Genomic DNA, 20997 nt, shown 5'->3' on the forward strand with positions numbered 1-20997 from the left:
CTCCGCCTGAGGAAGGGGCGGTGTCCTTCCCGTGTGCAGTTTAGCAGTAGCACGGGGGATTTTGATTTGATGCTTGGGAGTTTGCCTTTAAAGACTCTGAAGTAACGCCTACAGCCCTGAAACAAAAAGGGTGTCCTAAAGATGTAGCTCCCACAGGGCATGTCCTGTAAGCTCCTTCCTATAAATTTCCTATGAACTCTGTAGACGCTGAAAGATCTTTCGGCAAACATAAAATGATTCAGGCGACAGAGGGCATTCTTTGTCAGAAGAGAACACAAGATATCATGTATGTAATGCTGAGCCACAACAGTGCCTCGAATCTGTAATTTCGTAAAATATTTTTTGTTCCCACATTATCCAAGAAAATAAAGTGTTTCCCATTTCAAGCAGACGATGACTGCTTGCCGCGGAAAATCGCGGAATTTACGAGCCGGTGCCGCAGAATTTCCAATTTGCCACAGCAGAAAACCTGGGGCCTTAATTATGACAGCCAGCAGTTGAACAAGTGCTCCTCCTGACCCACAGCTGCTCTGTTACCTCAGATAACGCGTGTCATTCAGTTTCAGCACGACTCATGGCGCTGTTTGTGGCAAAGGCAAGTAAACTTAAACAGCAATATCCTTGGCCACCTGATCACAGTAACCTGCTAGTGTCATACAGGGGCAACAGAAAGGCATGCAGAATATGTTCGCCACTGTCCATGCAATAGTGTCATTGGAACAACTACAGCTTGAAAATGAAACTATGTAGACACTCTTCTACAAATAAACTGCAAGGTGTCCCTCGACAATGTCACCCATTTTGTAGCAAATAATAACGCAGCATTGTGTTGGGCACAGGGTTTTCTTTCCATCTTTGGTGCGTATCATATGTTATACACTGAAGAGAGGCTTTGCAAGGATTCGAAAACCAAACACAAACCACCCCCTCGATACCGAATACAACATTCACATTTATTTTGCACGAGTGACTAATTCCTAAATTATGACAATAGCAAACCAATACCAAAATATGAAGAGCAGAAAAAAGAGCTCCATACTGCTGCAGTTAGTACGGACGAGGACACCGTCACCCAGCATTGTCGTCTGCTTTGAAACCTGCATTCTTCCTTGCCGGATGCTGGATGATGTCAGCAGGGTGTTGCTTTCAGTGCCCTCTCGATTCACAAAGGCGAAGCGCTCGCTTCGTAACGTTCGTAATACATTTGTTTGAATAAAATCGGTGTAGATTTGAAACGAGATCTTTCGTACACATGTTCCCGACATCCTGCAACCTTCGTGCTGATTTTGTTGCGGAGTCCCACTTTAATATGACAAGCTGCTTTCTGACCAAAATCTGTGGGAACTGTCGTACATGGTAATATATAAACGAGGTTCAACAGTATCAACAAAGAAATTCGGCACATGGGAACCTTATGGCAGGTAACAGTGTGCTACCATAGCCATAAGTAGACTAATGAAGGCACTTCCTACATTCAAGTAGAGCAAGGCTAAGGCCCTTCTTTTTCTGCGATTCCGCGATTCTGCAAAAATTTGCAGAATTGTAGGTCTGCCGCGGAATATGAGGTTTTGCGCAGAATTTTACAGAAACCGCGTGCTTAACTCAGTTTATGCGCGAGATGAACGGACTTTGCTCGCACCGGGTCGGCTCGCATTGCAGTGTAGATGTGCCAACCGGATAAGGCCACCAGGCCGTGATATGGCCCCATCTGTGTGCTGGAAAAACCCTCTAACTTCTCTCTCTAACCCTCAACTCTCTGGGATTCTGGAGTGGAATGCAAACACTGACCCCTGCTTTGGTGTCCATAGCTGTCAAGTACCTCTGTGCGACAGTAAACTCTGTACATGCAGAGAGGCCACTTAGCAAGTACAATTTGATAGTCAGTGACAAACATCACTCCCTCTCAGAAGAAAGCACAATGTATCTTGTTATGCTAAGTCACAACAGTTTTTGGAGTTGTAACCATGTTCCTCCACACTAAGTGCTAACAGAGAGTATTTTCTGTCTGAACTAGGGCAATTTGCCTTCTACCGCGGAAAAATGCAGAACTCATAGTTCCCTGCTGCGGAATTCAGGATTTGCCGCAGCAGAAAAAGAAGGGCCTTAAGCAAGGCACTGCGTAGTAATTCTCAAACCTGACAATGCTACAATGTGCAATGTGCACGAGGCTCAAATGCTAGATGAAGTTCAGAGCACCCATGCCTTCTACCCCATGCACACACGTTGTACATCCTATCTGGTCAGAGTGCTCACAAGTTATGCTGTGGGACGCTAGCTTAGCTAGGTTGGTAGGATGGCAGGATTGATATTTAAAAAAATCATTATGCACTATATCTGTCATTGCAAATTGTCACCCTTGATGATCCTCAGGTGATAGACAATTAATACAAAACATGAAGTTGGAGAATACTTTCCAGTCCCTTTCTACATGAGACCATTGCAATGGAGGGAAGTTCCCTCAATGACATAGTGTCAGGGTGTTGCGGGAACCACGTAAAAAAAAAATATAAAAGAAAAATAATGCGAAGTAAAAATATGCAATCAGCATTTGTTGGGAAGTTTTGCTATGTACGTTTTTGAGCAATGTTACAGAATTTTAATTCAAATGAATTTATTAATTTTCTTAAATTAACTCTCAGTTTTCCCATGCCAACCTAACTTGTTTTATTTCCCAGAAACAGCAGGAGCCACATTACCGGGCATACTTAGGGTCCTTCGTTTTTGGGTCTTACGATTTTTCAAATTTTGGGAGGGAGGAATCGGGTGCTATTTACGCGCGAGGATTCTGGGAGAAATCGGACGCCGAGATCTCTGTTGTTAGGTCACCGAGGAATTATCGCGTGAAACAAAAGGCACACGAAAGAAGCCACTGCCGTGACTCTGGGACGAGAAACAAGAATCTTTATATTTCCACTCAGAACCGAGGCAGTGAAGAACCGCGTATGCAAACACTTGCCAGAGCTCCGCAAAGAGGCTCGTCTTTGACTCCTGTAGGAGGGGATCATAAAAGGAGGACAAAGAGGTTGTCACAAATAGCTCTCTTTGCTGATATTATTACAGTCGCCGACCAATTTTTCGGACCCCGATTTTTCGGACATGCTCGATTATTCGGACTCGTTCGCGGAACGGCCGCGGGTCCCATAGAGGTGATGTATAAGAACGTCCAAAATTTCGGACGCCGTGCAGCTCCGTCGCTCGATATTTCGGACTCTGTTTGCCCAACCCGCGAATTTCTCTCTTGGGGTGGCGGAAAATATTTGTATCATCTGAAATTCGTATCAAAAGAAATCAACCAACTAAAATAATGAAGCAAAAAAATTGTTAGTGATGATTGCTGACTTTCCATTCCTCTGAGTAGAAGAGGTCTGTCGTAGCGCCTTCGCGTCTTCGTATTTGGCCAACGGCCCAGCACGTGCAGTCTGCCCGTGAGTCGCGCGACAGCGCTGTAAAGCGAGCTTCACCTAAAGCACGCATGCGTTAGGTGAAGCCGACTTGCAGACTTGATGACGACGGTGCCTCTGATAGTGTACATTGACGAAATGTCGCTTCGGGAAATAGAAGCTGATGTTATCAGGCAGAGCTGGAAGCGCATTAGGAAAGCATCGACAAATTTCTTCCAGCCTACTAGGGCTTAGTAAAGTTTATTTTGAAGCGAAATTCGTTTTTTCGGACTGCTCGATTATTCGGACTTTTGCGCGATCCCCGCCGAGTCCGAAAAATCGGACGGCGACTGTATTCGCTTTTCCGTCGGTTTACCTAGAACGACAAGTTGAACCGCAAGGATTTCCGGTAGATATCGGGTTTTACCCGAATTCTTGAAAACTTGTTCGGGGGGAACTATCGAGAAAAATCCTGCGTGAAAAAAAAGAGCCGCCGAAAAAAAGTTGCAAAAATCGTAGTTTCAGGATGTGCCAGGTGCCCTCACTCTTCCCTCAAGAAGCGATATATGGAAAGTAAGGAGGATACAGACTTGCCCCTTCTGATTCCTTTTCCATGCTTCTGCTAAACATGGCATTTGTAGTAGTACATGGCAAAAGTTCCTTATAGATAAATGTCATTGATTGCATATAGTATTTCCGTAGTATGCTTTTTCTACCAAAATCCTGTCACTGGTACTGAGCTGGGCATGGCACTATGTGAAAGGCACTGATGTCATGGTATGTCTCCAATCCAAGTGAAGAGTACTCAGTTTCTTGATTACTCCAGCAAACTTGCTGTAGGTACCACTCTCTGTAATCTTCATGTACTGTGATTATGCATCTTCAGTTGGCAATGATGTCTTGCTTTGATCTGGAAATTAAATGTACAAGCAGTTTGTGAACAACATGACATGTGTACAATACATGTATGTATTAATACAGTGGTTCTCAAACTGGGTTCCGCGGAACACAGGGGTTCCGCGAGCTGCCTTCCCGGGTTCCGCGAGTAGGCTGCCGCCTCGGCCCCTATCCATTCACAGAACTTGAATTCCCCCGCCCAAGCTCGCTCGGCAGGCCAGAAGCACGCGCACCGCGGCTGCGGAGTTCGTTCGCGGCCTCTTTCCGTTGTTTATGGGCGCTTTGACCCGTTGACAGACCCCTTACTAGGCAAAGGAGTAGGCCTGGAACGTGCCAGCAAGAAGCTCGGTGACCTCTTCGTGGAGGCCTGATGTACGTGATATCTGATGTACTGCTCATGTTTAGGAACAGGGGTTCCCTCGTCCTTCTGGCTAGGTCCAAAGGGTTCCCCGGGCCAAAAAAGTTTGAGAACCACTGCATACATACATTCTAGCTTTGGTGTAAAAAAGTCTAGTGTTAGCTGCACTGCTGCTAAATAGAATCTGAGAGCATTAGCTCTTTGGAGCAGTACAAAGAGTAAACATCTTTCGTAGCACATATTCTATACATATTAATCACTACCATTGGTCCAAGTCATATTACATTCAGATATTGAATATTGTGATGCTATTTATAAACATCGTGCGATCTTGTTAATTCAAAATCTCTTATTTCGAACTGCCAGATGAATCGAACCTACGTTTGAGCCCAGTCAAAGTCATTTATTTGAATGGGGTAAATGCTCCGCAATTCAAACGTGCGAATGTGCGCAATGGTTTTTCGAACAAGGCCGCCCTGCTACACGCTAGTCTGGATGTTTACTCATATTACTTACTCGTAACGGCAATACTTTTGCCAAAAGAAAGAGGGTCAAGGAACGAATCACTGTAATGGTGCGCACAAATGTGGTTGGTGCAGAACAATGCTGCTTACTTGTGGAGAGCAAATAAGCCTAGCTGTTTTAAGGGGACCGAGACACTTTTTGTTGACGACACAGCCAACAAAAAGGCACGGATGACAGCCAATATTTTCTCGAATTCCGTCCGCAGGATTTTCATCCGCAGGGTTTGCATATGGGTTGCTTTTAACATTGCAAAGGATGCTGACAGAGTCACCACAGAGGAGACGTACGCAATCAGGGGTAACAGATTATCTTCTGCTCAGATGTGTTTTGATCAGGGTGTCTACCAAATTGCAGCCTTCAAATTCCCTGACTTTTCCACGTTTTCCCTGATTATTTCAAGCGAATTCCCTGACGAAATCAAAAGGGAACTTGGTTCCTGCTCCTACGTTTTGATTTAGATCCCTAATAAAAAAGACCATTTATTAAGTATTAGTGAGGCTATCCTACTTTTCTGGCCTCAGAACTTGTCGTACTGGCGAACTGCTACTCGCGGTAACGTTGCTGCGGCATCGCCGCTCAACCACCGGTCGGCACTCGTGAATTCGCCGTGCATCATCATGGTACTTGTCCTCGATTTTCCCTGACTTCACTTGCTTTTTTGGCCAAATTCCCTGACAATCCCCTGACTTTTCCAGTCATATCAAAATTCCCTGACAAGTCCCTGTTTTCCAGGTTTTCCAGGTTGGTAGACACCCTGACACTTTTTGTTGACGACACAGCCAACAAAAAGGCACGGATGACAGCCAATATTTTCTCGAATTCCGTTCGCAGGGTTCTCATCCGCAGGGTTTGCATATATGGGTTGCTTTTAACATTGCAAAGGATGCTGACAGAGTCACCACTGAGGAAACGCACGCAATCAGGGGTAACAGATCATCTTCTGCTCAGATGTGTTTTGAGGTTTGTTTGTAAATAAATACATGTATTAACCTCTCATATGTTGGTATTGTATGACTGCAAACACACAGCAAAACATAGAAACCGTGACATGTCCCCGGTGCACTGCCAGTGTATTAGGCCTTCACTCGGAGACTTCCTTTATTTCAGGCTCTGCTTTATTCCAACAAATATTTGGTCCTTTCTGAATTCAAATGAATGGGACTACACCGTACCCACTGAGGCATATTCATCCCATGTGTAGACACGATCCCATAAAACAATAATTGTGTTCAAGATATCAAAAACACAAGTAACGTAATAGAGTAGAAAGTCATTAACAGAAAATATCTGTTAAGTATGTTTCTGATATGAACTCCAATATTTGCCACGTTTGTCACTGCTTATCTCGAAGGGTGTTTGGGATGGAATTCAGACATCTCGAAATCTAGTCAGCGAAAACTTAAAGTGAAGCTTGAAAGTGAACACCTTCGACACAAGTGTGTCTGGTTGGGTAAAAAAACAATGCCAACGAAAATATTCAACCAAGGTGCAGGAGGGGGATACCCGACGTTTCCGAGACAGTTTGGCTCCTTCCTCATGGGCGACTGTAGTGGCTGTCGGCAGCAGCGTTCTTGCCGTCACTCGAATTTTGTGATTCGTCGGATTGCTTTTCAGTCTTGTGATGGAGACTGCCGACGTATATGCTGCTCCAACAGATCAGTTAAGGTTTCTGTTCTGTTCTGTTGCAAGAATGCTACCGGATAGCGGAAGCGGAAGAAGACGATGGAGGAATGTGGGACGCGAGTAGGGTTGCCACCTTTCGTAGTGAAAAATACCGGCTGGGGGAGAAGAGGAAAGGCTTGTGGGAAAGGGAAAGTGGGTGAGGGGTGGACGAGCACACAAAGAGAGAGAAAGAGCGAGCGTGCTCACTCACAATAATACGAGGAAACATATGTTCCTGTGTGTGGGTGGATCATTTATTACGTTAGAAATTACTATAAACAGACACGAACGCTACACTGGATCGTACTGGAACAACCGGATTGGACCGCCACTTTGAAAAACACATCAACGTAGACAAATCCTTCTTTGCAGGCGGAGATCTCACGATGGTCGCATACGGCCTAAGTTCAAGCTGGCTCGACACAACCCCCATTAGCTTTGCACAACCACTGCTCTTGTCCCCTCCGAGCACAAGACTTAATGAATAACAGTCATAATAATAATAATAATAATGAATAACTAAGAAAATGACCGGCGATGCAGAGTTGTGTCTGTGCTCCAGATTTGTTCAAGCTGTGGTGGAATGTTGAAGGGAAAACCTCACAAAAGCCGTTATGAAAGATCTTGAGCTACAAATACCGGCAAAAGGCTGCCGGTATCACCTTCCTACCGGCAGCCGGCAGAGCGAGCAAATAACAGCAACCCTGGCAACCCGAGATGCGAGAGTCCTAGAAACATTCTATTTTGATGTGCCATTCTGTAAGGACGCAGTTTTTTTTTTCCGCTAAGAATAAATCGTTCAATGCAACACATTGACGCAGTCAATACCGAGCCACCACCTACATTCCTACTAGTTCCTGGCAAAGCTTCAATACCATGGGAGGAGTGGTACCTGCTGTTCGAGACATACCTCACAGCCTGCGGGAGAGGCCCTTTTGGCAACGAACGCCAGCTCTGCATCCTACTCAACTGCACTGGCACAGAGGGTCAGTAGCAGTATCGCTACCTGCCTGAAACTGCTGCTTCGAAAGAGACACGGCCCCCTACGACGCAAACTTCTGCTCCGTCGGATACACCGCCATGAGATGTGCCACATCTTACTTCGACAGCTGCAGCATCAGAAGCCATGGGTGCACCAGCAAGTGATCGTTACACTGCGGCTGTGGCAAAGCTCAAGGCTCACTTCACATCAAGTAGCAACAGAACCGCTGAGCGCTACAAATTTTGTTCTCGTGCACAATGTCCTGAAGAAAATGTGGACGAGTACATCTCTGCCCTCATGGAACTTGCTTCCACTTGCAGTTTTGGTGGCCTCACCAACGGAATGATCTGCGCCCAACTTGTCGAGAAGACCTACAAAACGGAGGAAAGGGGTCACCTGAAGTTGGATTCGGCTGTCGTTAGTCTTCGGCAGGTTGAACAGGCCATGCACAAAACTTACTTGCACGCGCAAGCCATCCTCAAGTTTCTGCTATACGAAGAAATACGAAGGAATACTCCCGCACCAGTTGAAGCCAGGTGTTACAGATGCAGATCTGCCAGCCACAGCGCAAACAGTGATTCATGCCCAGTCAAGGACAACATTTGTCATAGCTGTCACAAGAAGAGGCACTTTGAGTATACAAATACTTCGAATACTTGAACAGACCTTGCAGACAGTACAGATTGGGTCTGTCTGCCGCGGAGGAGCAGCCCAATACCGGACAGTTGGTCAGCTTGAAGCTCCAATACTTGTGGTCACATCCACAACAGCTTCACCTCTCTTCTGCCAAATCAGAGTGGATCACGCCACGTTGAGGATGATGGTTGACGCAGGAGCGTCTGTCTCCTTGTGGCCAATTTCGCTGTATACCCAGCACTTCAAACGATATCAACTCCAGACCAGGCAGGTCCAGTTGAAAACCTATTCACAGGAAGCAATTCATGTTCCCAGCACGTTCACCACATCGGTCACTTTTGCTAACCCTTCAGAAGTGTGCACTTTCTAAGTCGTCAAATCGGGTGCTCCCATCCTGGGCATCGACGACATGCATTGGACATAAAACTCGAAGTTGCTCAGCAGCGATGTTTCAGAGTGACTGATTCAAATCAACCGTCGAGATGCAAACACCCGAACCAGTTCCCGCTACTCTTTTCCGGCAGATTGTGACTTGCAAGCGGGTTCTCCCACAAAGTCGCTGTGAAGCCGTTCGTAGCTCCGGCGCAGCAGAAACTATGATGACTACCGTAAGACGTCTGCCAGAAAGTCTCTGATAAGCTAGAAAAGCAGCAGCAAGCGAATATAATCGAGCGGGTGGACGCATCCGAATGGGTATCTACCACTGTTGTCGTTTGAAAAAAACTAGCAAACTACGTCTATGTGTCGATCTACGGAAGCCGAACGAAGCTATCGTCGTAGACAGCCATCCTCTCCCCAGACAGATGACCATTTTTACAAGTCAGCTGGAGCACATTTCTACTCAAAGCTAGACCTGTCTTGCGCATACCGGTCATCCCCAAGTAACTATCGTCCTATATCCTTAACTAGCATTCCATGTAAGATCCTCGAGCACATACTTTACTCACACATAGTCAACTTCCTTGAGAGCAACAACTTCTTCTTCCCATATCAGCACGGCTTTCACAAGCATCTGTCTTGTGAAACCCAACTAGCAGGCTTCACACATGGCATAACATTTAACTCAGACAGTGGATATCGTACTGATGCGCTTTTTCTTGATTTCTACAAAGCTTTCGATAGGGTACCACACGACACACTCCTTCCTAAGCTTTCTGCTCTTGAGAGCAATGTAATTCACTGGCTACATGATTTTCTCTCTCAACGTCTTCTCTTCGTCAGTTGCAATGGTCACGATTCATCATCCACACCTGTTAGCTCCGGCATACCCCAAGGATCTGTACTAGGCCCCATTCTGTTTTCCGTATACATCAATGATCTTCCCGATAACATATGTTCGCAAATCTGCCTCTTCGCCGATGACTGTGTGCTATACCGTAAAATTTGTTCCTCTGATGATGGAATAACATTACAGAACGACTTATCCTCAATCCAATCCTGGTGCGACACTTGGCAGATGCCACTGAACCTAAGCAAATGCTCACTTGTAAGTTTCCAACGCCGTAAAACCTCGCATCACTTCCAGTATACCCTTAATAACACCCCCATAACGCCCTCTAGTACTTACAAGTACTTCGGCGTACATCTTTCAGCGGATTTAACATGGAATAACCACATTGATAAAATAATCTCAAATGCTAATCACACCCTAGCCTTCATCCGACGTAATCTTAAATCGGCCCCACCTAACTTAAAACGACTCACGTACCTAACATTAGTTCGTCCTAAACTAGAATATGCATCATCAATATGGGATCCTCACCAGAGGTACTTAATGTATGTAACATAGAATCCATTCAAAACAGAGCAGCACGATTCATCTGTAACGATTTTTCTCCTAATACATCAGTCACTGCTTTGAAATGCGAACTTAACCTGTCGTCGTTAGAACAGCGCCGTCTTATCTCACGTCTATCTCTCTTTCATAAATTGTTGCATAACATTCCCTCACAACAGTGTCCGATTCGCCGATCCACTGCCATATTTCCCCGCCTTGATCACCCAAATAAAGTCGACCGCTTTTTATGTCATTCTAATGTTTTTTCAAAATCATTCTTTTGTCGCACCGTCCTAGAATGGAATGACCTTCCGAGCAACATCGCTACAATAACACAAACTCAAGAATTTCGTAATGCCATCTCTGTTGTGTTCTAATAGTTATTTGTCGGTTACCTTTCTACGTGTTTTGCTTGCGTACAGTACCTCTTAACATACTATTAACGTATATCACAAGATCCATTTTTCATTGTAGCTTATGATGTTGTTGTTTCTTCATGCATAAACTTCGTTGTATGTCATATTATTATCTCACATTACCGCGGCGTTGTATTTTCACTATTTTTCTGCACTAAATGTGATTTACATATACTCGTGATGCTGTTTATTATTGTAACCCACTCCCCCATGTAATGTCCCCAAGGGACCTTTGAGGTATTCTGAAATAAATAAATAAATACTACCGACTAGAGTTTGCCAAAGAAAGCAAGAATCTCACAGCATCTGTTAGCCATGATGCACTATTCCATTACAGGCGGGTCTGCTTTGGCCTGGCTTCAGCTTTCCAGAAAATGCTGTCAACTGTGCTCAAAGGCTGCACCAGAGTGATCCACTAGGGAATCACCAGGAGGACGATGACCAATACCTCTTCGAGGTTCTCTAATGGCTAAAAGACTCAGGGCTATGCCTGAACAAGCAGAAATGCGTGTTCAGTGACCAGGAAGTAGTTTTTGGGACACATGCTGGTCAATGGTATCCTGAGGCCATTCAAAGACACGTTGGAGGCCATCCTGAGTGCACCTAGCCCACCAAATGTAAGTGCAGTTCAATCATTTCTTGGACCCACCAGCTACACGAGTTTGTTCCATACTTTTCTACCGTAGTCGAGCCAAGACGACGTCTCCTGAGTGATGGCGTCCAGTTTATTTGCGATACAGACCACATGGTTCCCACTAAAGTCTGAAGCCAAAATTCAAGGACTTTTCAAGGACCTTTTAAGGATCGTTGAAGGACGGGTCGACATTCTGCCCTAAACATCAGACATGGACTGAAGCTTTGTAAGCTTGTATTTCACAAAAATATTTATTAGGTGTATGTATTACAGCAAGATGTTAATAGGGGCTGCATAATAGCGATTCAAACTCGTTCATAACTCAACTCTACCCGAGGAAGTCCCAATGCAAAAAAAGTACAGTATGGTAAAAATGACTAGATAAAACAAATAGATAGTGGAATGACTATCACAGACACCAACATCAGCTACAAAACCCAGAAGATGTCATACTACCAGTGATCGTGAAAGAAAACACGTTTTCTGCGGGTAAATATAATTTAAGAGCTCAACAACAGCATAAATTCAAGGGTTTGCAAGGACCATGGTGAATTTCCAGGGTTTTCCCAACCTTGAAAATGGCATTTTCGAATTCCAGGGTTTTCAATGGTTTCAAGGACCGGTGGGAACCATGAGAGCAGCAAGGATCCATTCGAAAGGGTCAAGCTATCTATTAGGGACTGTGGCCCCTCGGGCTCTCTTTGACACGTCGCTGCTAACGTTTGTGATGACTGACGCTTCAAGCTACAGACTTGGCGCCGTCCTTCGGCAACAGCACCCGGACGGCCTGCGGACGGTGTGCTCTGCATCCAGGGCCTTATCTGAGACGGAAATGGCCTACACCACCGGGGAGAAAGAAGATCTTGCATGCTTATGGACGCGCGAAAAATGGCATGCCTACTTGTTCGGTATACATTTCGCCTCGTTGACACACCACCAGGCACTTGTCATCTTACTGTCCACTAAAGGGTATGGAACAAAGTCCACTCATGGGTATGGTCAACGCCACCTAGATACAGAAGGCCTGCTCATTGCCTCCTCTCCTTCCTTCGCCACGTTGACATTAAGAGTCAGAATTCATCCGCTACTGCAATTCACCGTTCTGCGAATTCAAGAACTCTCAAATGACTGCAGCTCACCTGGAACGTGCAGACCCGAATATTTAGACAAAAAGTGCGAGACGCTTTCCACAAAACCAGGTTTGAGAAAGATTGGGGCCGTTTTGTGCTTTTTTTTCCCAACTTTTCCCATTTAGTACGCTGGCACGTTCAATCACAACTGGCAGACGACGGTGGTTCGGCTGCATGGCCACGACCGGTGAAAGTACGTTCGTGATTGGCTGCCGCCGTTGAAAACACGGTCCTGATTTACTGACTCCTAATTATTACGTCACATCGACGAGTAAGCAGGCTTTCTCTATCTAGGTGGTGTTGGTGTGGTCGACCCATGAGAACTGCTTGATGGGCTGCACGGTTGTTGCAGTATAACTATGAAGTACAATACAATAATGGAGCAGAAAACACGGTAGTCGACGCGTGGTTCCACCTGCCACTGGGACAGAGGCAGTACATGGCCGCCTCGGACGACGAGTGTTGCTACGTGGTTGCTACTACGTGGTTGCTACTACGTTGGCTACTTGCTGGTTTGCTACGTTCAGCAATTCCAATTTGTCCCCGATATCGCTATCCGAGCTACGAGCTACTAAGATGATCCAGTCAGGGTAAAGCTCTTCTCACTCGTCAACAGATATTGGTCGTTGATCACAAAGAATGTCAAAGACCTTGCACCATACCACTTCGTGCTTGAGGAACTCTCTACGGTTCAAGGTGTCGTTGTCAGAGGTGAAAAAGTGGTACCCCCTACAGCTTTTCGTAAGCGTATCATCAGTTCGGGGCACGAAACCAAGGATCCGCATGCGTTACTGGTGGCCCAGGATGGACATGGAGATAGAGGACTACGTTCCGGCATGCGACGCTTGCAGCGCAGCAGACAAGACAGCTGTCACAAGACCAGATCCACTTCAACCAGTGCCTTTTCCTACCGGGCCTTGGAAACAGACTAGACTCTATTTGGTTGGGCCGTTTCGATACCCACCACCAGGGTGTCGTTAGGACATCAGAGCCGTCGACTACTTCAGCCAATGGCTGAGGCCCAGCTCATGTGCAATGCCACTGCATATATGGTCATTGGGTTTCTACGACAGTTCTTCGCACAAGAAGGGTGCCCGGACACCATCGTTTCTGACTTCCATGGGCACATGGGCTTCCATGGGCACGTTTTCAAAGCCTTTCTAAGAGAGAGAGGGATTGAGCATCAGCTGTCCTTAATATACAAGCCTCAGTGCAATGGAGAAGTGGAAAGATTCAATAGGGTGTTGAAGGGTTTCTCGATGCTTATCACTTCGGCACATGGTAATGTATGCCATGACGTACCAGAGTTCCTGGGCATCTAAGCATGCCCCATGCCACTATGCAACTTTCACCGGCAGAACTCTTGCACGGAAGACGAATGAAAACTCGACTGGACATCGTAGGGTTCCCACCTTTGGATGATGACGTCATACAAGAAATGAAGAAGCTGCGCAGGAGAATCAGACTATCAATACAGCAGCAAGTGAAATTTTCGACACGAGGCAAAGGGTCAGGATGCCAGAGTTCAAAGCTGATGATTTCGTAAGGATACGACTACCAGCTGACAAGCAACAAGGAGGAATGGTGTGCACGAACGCAGGATTTCACATTCCTCACCTGATGCCATGAAAAGAGAGCTTGTTGAAGCCACAATGATTAAAGGGTCAAAACAATGTATCAGTACAGAATCTGTGTGTATCACAGACAGAGAACTAGAAAAATATTCGAGGTGCTTTAGGGGGTATATCACAGGCAGAGAACTAGATAAGATTAGATGTGCTTTAGGGGGCATGTTTGAAGACATGTAGTACAGTGGAGACCACTTATAATTAGGGCCTGACTTTCTCGGGTTTTATTTTTGGCCAAATTCGGGGGGTAAATATCGGGTGATATTTTTCATTCGAAAATTCGGGTGTATTCGGGTTAAATCCTGTTACGGCATATTCTGTCGTCAGGAATTCGGGTGTATTCGGGTGATTTTTTTTGTTTAATAACAATTTGTCTTAACATGGAACTAATGTTTAGCAATGTTATCAAACTTTATTTTAATGCACGCTTATGAGTGTGCCACGCGACCCGGATGTTTTCGGGTAGATTCGGGTTCAACCCGAATTTTACAGATTTCGTTCGGGGGGTAAATATCGGGCAGATACGGGTTTAACCCTAAAAAGTCAGGCCCTACTTATAATGTAACCACTTACAGTGCAGGACTGCTTTAGAGCCTGAAGTTTTAGGGTTTTACCCGATTCTTCCCCGAATTTGCACCCCAAATTGAAGATTGACACTTTAGGGTGAAACCCGATTTTTACCCGGCAAATTGCCTTCACTGGGATGTCTGTAGGAATGCAATAGCTTATTCGTTTGGCAGCAAATGCAGTTACATCACCGTTTGTACCAAACCCGTACAGTTCGTTTGTAATACAGCCCGATTTCTCCACAAATTTAGTGTACTGGAAGTTTTTTTTCACCCGAATTCGCATGAATTTAGTGCACATGTTTATTTACCCGATTTTTACCCCCCCCCCCCAATTTGGAAAAAAATATTTCCAAAACTTCAGGCTCTACTTATAATGCAGCTTTTCCCGACCCCCAATGTTCTTCCCATAGAGCATAATGTATAGGAATACCGCTTATAATGGGCTATCCCGACGCGGAATACTGGTCGCCGAAAGACAAAGCCCATTTGTCAGCGAACTCCAAAGCATGAGTCACCTATCGCGGAGAATGTGTCTGTTATCTCCTCATGAGGAGGAGGGCGAGGAGGTTGGCGGCCGCAAAGGCCGGGAAAGCTTCCGACTTCTCTCTGCATTACGTCGCCCGTGCTATCTGAGACACGATCAACGCGCTAAACTTATGGAACTATCTTGTAGAGAACGACTTCGTTTCTTCAGCGGACACTTTTGACAGACACCGATGTCTGCATCTGCGAGCGAACAGCCACTGCTGAAGCGATAGTGCAAGCCGTCCCGGACCGTGAAGTGTGCGTGCGTGCTGGAAAACGACTCCGGTGATGATCGGGACTTTGCGGCAGCAGAGACGTCCCGCTAAGATGCGACAGTGTGTGTGCACAAACTAAGGGACTTCTGTACCCAGAATGGACTGAGCGGCGAGGCATGCAGCTGCCGAACCATTGTTGGGGACGCACGTGCGAGGCACGGTCAGGAAACTACACCGGACGAAAATCGCGGCGTTTCTCTAGGCTCCGTGAGAACGTTGAATAAATTCTTTTCTCGGCAGGGAATCTCCGCGCTGTTCAGCCCTGTGCACAACATGGTATAACGGAAAGGTGGGTGCTGAATATCAGGCACGTACTGGCCTAAAAATGTGATATTTGGTTATAATGCGGTGCCGCTTATAGTGCGGATTTTCGGCGGTTCCGCGACCTACGTTATAAGATGTCTCCACTGTATAAACAAGGTTTTTGCTTAATAAAAATTAGTTGGAAGTTAGCGCCTGCCTGTGTCCAATTCTTTCTGTCCGTGTTTTGTTGCACTTATACGGCCGCTGACCACGATTTTTCGGGCATGCTCGATTATTCGGACTCGTTCGTGGAACGGCCGCGGGTCCCATAGCGTTGATGCATAAAAATGGCCAAAATTTCTGACGCTGTGCAGGCCCATCGTTCGATATTTCAGGCTTTGTTTGCCTAACCAGCGAATGCCTATCTTGGGTTGACAGAAACTATTAGTACCATCCAAAATTCGTATCAAAAGAAATCAACCAACTAAAATTTTGAGGGGAATTCCTCTGAGTAGAAGAGGTCTGTCGTAACGCGTTTGCGTCTTCGTTTTTGGCCAACGGCTTCATTCAAAAGGCCCAGCGCGTGGTGTCCGCCCGCGAGTCGCGCGACAGCGCTGTAAAGCGAGCTTCACCTAAAGCACGTATGCGTTAGGTGAAGCCGACTTGCGGACTTGATGATGGCAGCGCCTGTATCAGTGTACGGTGACGAAATACTGCTTCGGGAAATAGAAGCTGATGTTATCAGGTAGAGCTGGAAGGGCCGTTAGAAAAGCATCGACAATTTTTTCCAACCTACAAGTGCTCAGTAAAGTTTATTTTGAAGTGAAATTCGTTTTTTCGGACTGCTCGATTATTCGGACTTTTGCGCGATCCCCACCGACTCCGAAAAGTCGGGTGGCGACTGTAACTATGGCTGGCTCCTACCAAGGCGCCGAAACCATTTCGTTACTTGAAAGTTTTCAATACCAAGTATCCATCACAATGTTTTTCAACGCCAACAGATTCAGATTTCTCGGGACTTTTCTTTCTCACGTTTAAATGGTTATTTTGTGTAGCTGCTGTTCCATTGCAAAGGTAAGTTTACTGTAATGTATCATTTTTACAATTTATGATTGTTACATCAAAAATTTTTGAATTTCGCGTATCTTGAAATCCTGCTTATCTCGAACTTCTCCCAGTTTTTTTATAACTTCGAATTAATGGGGGTTTACTGTAGCTGCCCCACAACACGCTTAAATCCAGCGAGCAGTCCACACAAGTCATCCTTGTGCCAACCCCAGCCTCGATGCAAGCCGTGGAAAACGGAACGTTTTATTAAGGGTTTACTGTATTGTACTGTATATTGAGCTACAGGTGGTGCTTCATCTCCAAGTTTTGGAGCTTCTATCTCTTGATATCCCAAGAAACCTCTTGAAATAAAAAGTCCCACACATGTGCATCAGTCATTGGAATGCTGCCGCATTCACATGTAAGTGTTTCCTGTAACGGCATTACTGCTACGGAGCGACCGTACAATATTTCACAATCCTGCATACACTTTTTTGTCTTTGCTCCGCACATTAATGTTTGCCACAGGAAGAACCTGCATGCTAAAAAAAAAGCCATTTCATTCCTACTCACCGGCCCCAAGACTAAAGCCCCTGATCAACTCCATGGGCAGAGGGAACACAATGGTCGAGTTCTTCTCTGCCGCGATTGACGTCAGTGTCTGGAGGTAGCGAAGCTGTAACGCTGGACCAGACATGGATATGACATCAGCAGCTTCTTTGAGCGAACGAGCTGCACGCTGTTCTCCCTCAGCTGCAATCACCTGCACAACAAGGAAGATTGTCATAGAGTGCTCAAGAAGCTTCGCTCGAGCTACTGCAAATGGGAAGCATAATGAACATACTACTCGCATCAAACACTGGATATTTGTGGGTCAAATCCTCGATATTCTTTCAGGTTCAGCGCTGATGGAAGAGTTTCTCAAATACAGTATTTAAGCTTCGTGTTTCAGATAAAGATACAGATGTTCACATGTACTGGTACATGGATAAGATATTTTAAGGTGTGTTTTTGGTGGTTGTTACCTAGTAGGACATTTATCAATACGATGCATTACTATTAGAAAATTTTCATGTGGGTGATGGCCAGAGATAAAGTTTACAATAGACCTCTACCCGAGAAATGTCATCGTGACGTTGGTGGACAGACTGAAATCGAAACAAATCAGAAGGAGAAAGCTGTGTTCCACGAATGGGCACTTGTTCGCTGCCTCCTATTGAAAGAAAAGTAGGACCGAAGGTCGCGTCCCTTTCATGGACCACCGTAATCCCCTCGCCCCCTAGCTTGGAGCGTAGTTCAACTCTACCAAATTGGTGGCGCTCTTGAACACTTTGACATCATTTGTTTACATACAGGAGAGGTCTATTGGCTTCCTTGGATCAGCAGTGTTCATTAATCGTGCAATGACCAAAACTGACAGAAATATGAGCTTTTTGCTCGTTAATTTCTGAGTTGCGGTTTACTTTGAGAAATACGGTTCAAAAATGTCAGGCAGCATCTATTGAATGCACTTATGCGACAGCTTAGTAGAGGAGCAATTATCTTTTTTTCTGCAAGGCCGACAGAAATAGGATGGGAACATGCAAATGTGTGAATTTTCTGACATTTATTTACTTCTGCAATACCGCTGGCCAGCAGAGTCTTAAACAGGATTGCTTATATTAATGCGCAGAAATGGGTCACATAGCAGGTAGTGAATTGTCGTATTTGTTTAGAGAAATACATATATGAAGTGTAGGAGCAGTGCAAACACGACCATGATCTTGGTGTCCTGATGACACATCAGGCACAATGGTGAGAAAGATGAAAGATGAAAGTCACTGAAAAGGTTAGCCAGCTGTAGGGATCGAACCCACATCTTCTGGATTGCCGGTCCAGGGCTCTACCAATTGAGCTAAGCTAACACGCCTCTCCTGCGACTTTCGGGGTGCGTCATCTGAAGGGACGACAAACCAGCCACTCACTCTCACTCACCCTCCTTTCACTCTTACATTTTTGCTCACTCATACACACATTCATACGACGGAAATCGATGCAAGCGGCACCTGTTGAACAAGAGATAAACTGATGTTCTGAGGCTGGAACAACATAGAAGGGACAGATACAAACAAAGCCTCAAATTGCCTAAGAAATCAACGATGAAAAATGAAAGTCACTGAAAAGGTTAGCCAGCTGTAGCTCAATTGGTAGAGCCCTGGACCGGCAATCCAGAAGATGTGGGTTCGATCCCTACAGCTGGCTAACCTTTTCAGTGACTTTCATCTTTCATCGTTGATTTCTTAGGCAATTTGAGGCTTTGTTTGTATCTGTCCCTTCTATGTTGTTCCAGCCTCAGAACATCAGTTTATCTCTTGTACAATGGTGAGATCTGGCCTGGTCGTGTCAAATGCACACGGCACAACATTTATCCAGCTACAAGCGTGAGGATAAGAGGAAGCAATTGAATCTAGAACTGAGTTTGGCCTCTCGTAAAAAAAAACACATTAAGTGCCAATATATTTGTAGCACCTACGGGCTGGTAGTGTTAACATTTCCCAACTTTTCTGAAGCTGCAAGTTATACTTAGAGCCTGATGTTTTAGGGTTTTACCCGATTCTTTCCCAAATTTGCATCCCGAATTGAAGGTTACCTCTTTATGGTGAAACCCGATTTTTACCAGGCAAATTGCCCTCTCTGGGATGTCTGTAGGAATGCGCTAACTTACCTGTTTGGCAGAAAAATGCAGTTACATCACTGTTTGTACCAAACCGCTACAGTTAGTTTGAATAACTGAGCCCGATTTCAGCGTAATGGAAGTTGTTTCAGCCGAATTCGCACGAATTTAGTGCACATGTTTATTTACCCGATTTTTACCCCCCCCCCCCCCCCCCCGAATTTAGAAAAAAATATTTCCCGAAAACTTCAGGCTCTAGTTACCCTTGCTGTAGAACCATTGATTTGTTTCACAATCTTAATGACACTGCGCCAGATATAATGGGTAGGTGGCCTTTTCAGGCAATGCCCTAAGTACTAACAAAGAAATTAACAGCTCGCTTACCTTTGCTCTTGCTTCTCTGGAAGCTTCTGCCTCTGCTGCCATAGCTCTCTGCATCTGCACCGGGAGCCTCACATCCTTTCTATTAGAAATAGTGGTGCCATAAGTTTATGCATGAAGCCGTACAAACTTATATGTAACATGGTATCAAGTCCCGTAACAACAGTATTACCCATAATAAAACCACCTAGTTCGAAATGTGTACGGAGCTCATGTGTGATATAGCACCCCTACAGTGATGGGCAAGGTACCCTGAAACTGCACATTTTTTCTCCTTTTGTTTTGGCACCGCGAAGAAAGTGAGTGTCATACAGATGTGACCAGATAGAAAGAGAGGACAGCAGGAAGGTGTGGGGGACAGGGGGAGTTAGTACGTATCCTGGGATGAATTCCTGGGGGGAACAGTGATGACACCCATCAGGAAAGTCTGCCAAAACACTCAGGGGAAAACCTCAGACAGCACAGCAGGTGCTGGGGTTCGAACCTACGTCACCTCCCAGTCTCAGCGCGGAAGGCGATCATCTTAATCGCTACTGAATGCGAGGACCTCTTCCACAATGTGGAATACTCACATTTGAAGTATATATAGAGCCTGAAGTTTAGGGCTTAACCCGATTCTTCCCCGAATTTGCACCCCGAATTGAAGGTTGCCTCTTTAGGGTGAAACCCGAATTTGAATTGCCCTCACTGCGACGTCTGAGGAATGCACACCAACTTGTTTGGCAGAAAATGCAGTTTACATCACCACTTGTACCAAACCATTACAGTTAGTTTGAGTAACTGAGCTCGATTTCTCCCCGAATTTAGCATACTGAAAGTTTTTTCACCCGAATTCGCATGAATTTAGAGCACATGTTTATTTACCCGATTGTTACATCCCGAATTTAGAAAAAAACATTTCCCGAAAACTTCAGGCTCTAAGTATGTATCAGAGTTCCATTTCGTTTATTAAAACGTAAATAACGACTCTGAAGGTGTCAGATAATCAGATTTTTCTCCTGAATGTATGGATGTGTATGACTTGCACTATATTGCTGTTCTTCCTGTCTGAAAACTAACAGGGAGAAATAGAAAAGTGGTGAAATAGCAAAAAGTGTGGTACAAGAACAGGAAAGTTGAGCATCGAACGAATGTTTTCTGCAGAAATTATTACGCCCTTATTTCTGTTTTACTCCTTCAAGAAACAGTGATGCTCAGTTAGATGAGCAACGTGGGTATTAACATTATCTTCCACAACTCATAGATTTCTTGATCCAAAGTGTTGATATTTGCAGACATT

At 45.2% G+C, this 20997-nt stretch overlaps 1 protein-coding gene and 1 non-coding gene across 3 annotated transcripts in view; one reads left to right on the forward strand and one right to left on the reverse strand.

The window, feature by feature from the left end:
- Nucleotides 1-932: 932 nt before the first annotated feature.
- The window catches only part of LOC135368079 (stomatin-like), a 44869-nt gene continuing 24804 nt past the window's right edge, over nt 933-20997 (reverse strand). For both annotated transcript variants that reach the window (XM_064601155.1, XM_064601156.1), the window contains 3 exons: nt 19722-19800; nt 17258-17447; nt 933-4290 (listed from right to left, as the gene is read on the reverse strand). In XM_064601155.1, the coding sequence (XP_064457225.1) occupies nt 4253-4290; nt 17258-17447; nt 19722-19800 (307 nt within the window). In that variant the 3' untranslated portion in view covers nt 933-4252. The remainder of the gene's footprint in view (nt 4291-17257; nt 17448-19721; nt 19801-20997) is intronic.
- Trnaa-ggc (transfer RNA alanine (anticodon GGC)) lies at nt 18852-18925 on the forward strand. The gene has a single exon. It is a non-coding gene; the product is annotated as a tRNA-Ala (tRNA).

Source organism: Ornithodoros turicata, chromosome 9, assembly GCF_037126465.1.
Source record: "Ornithodoros turicata isolate Travis chromosome 9, ASM3712646v1, whole genome shotgun sequence".
Lineage (NCBI taxonomy): Eukaryota > Metazoa > Arthropoda > Arachnida > Ixodida > Argasidae > Ornithodoros > Ornithodoros turicata.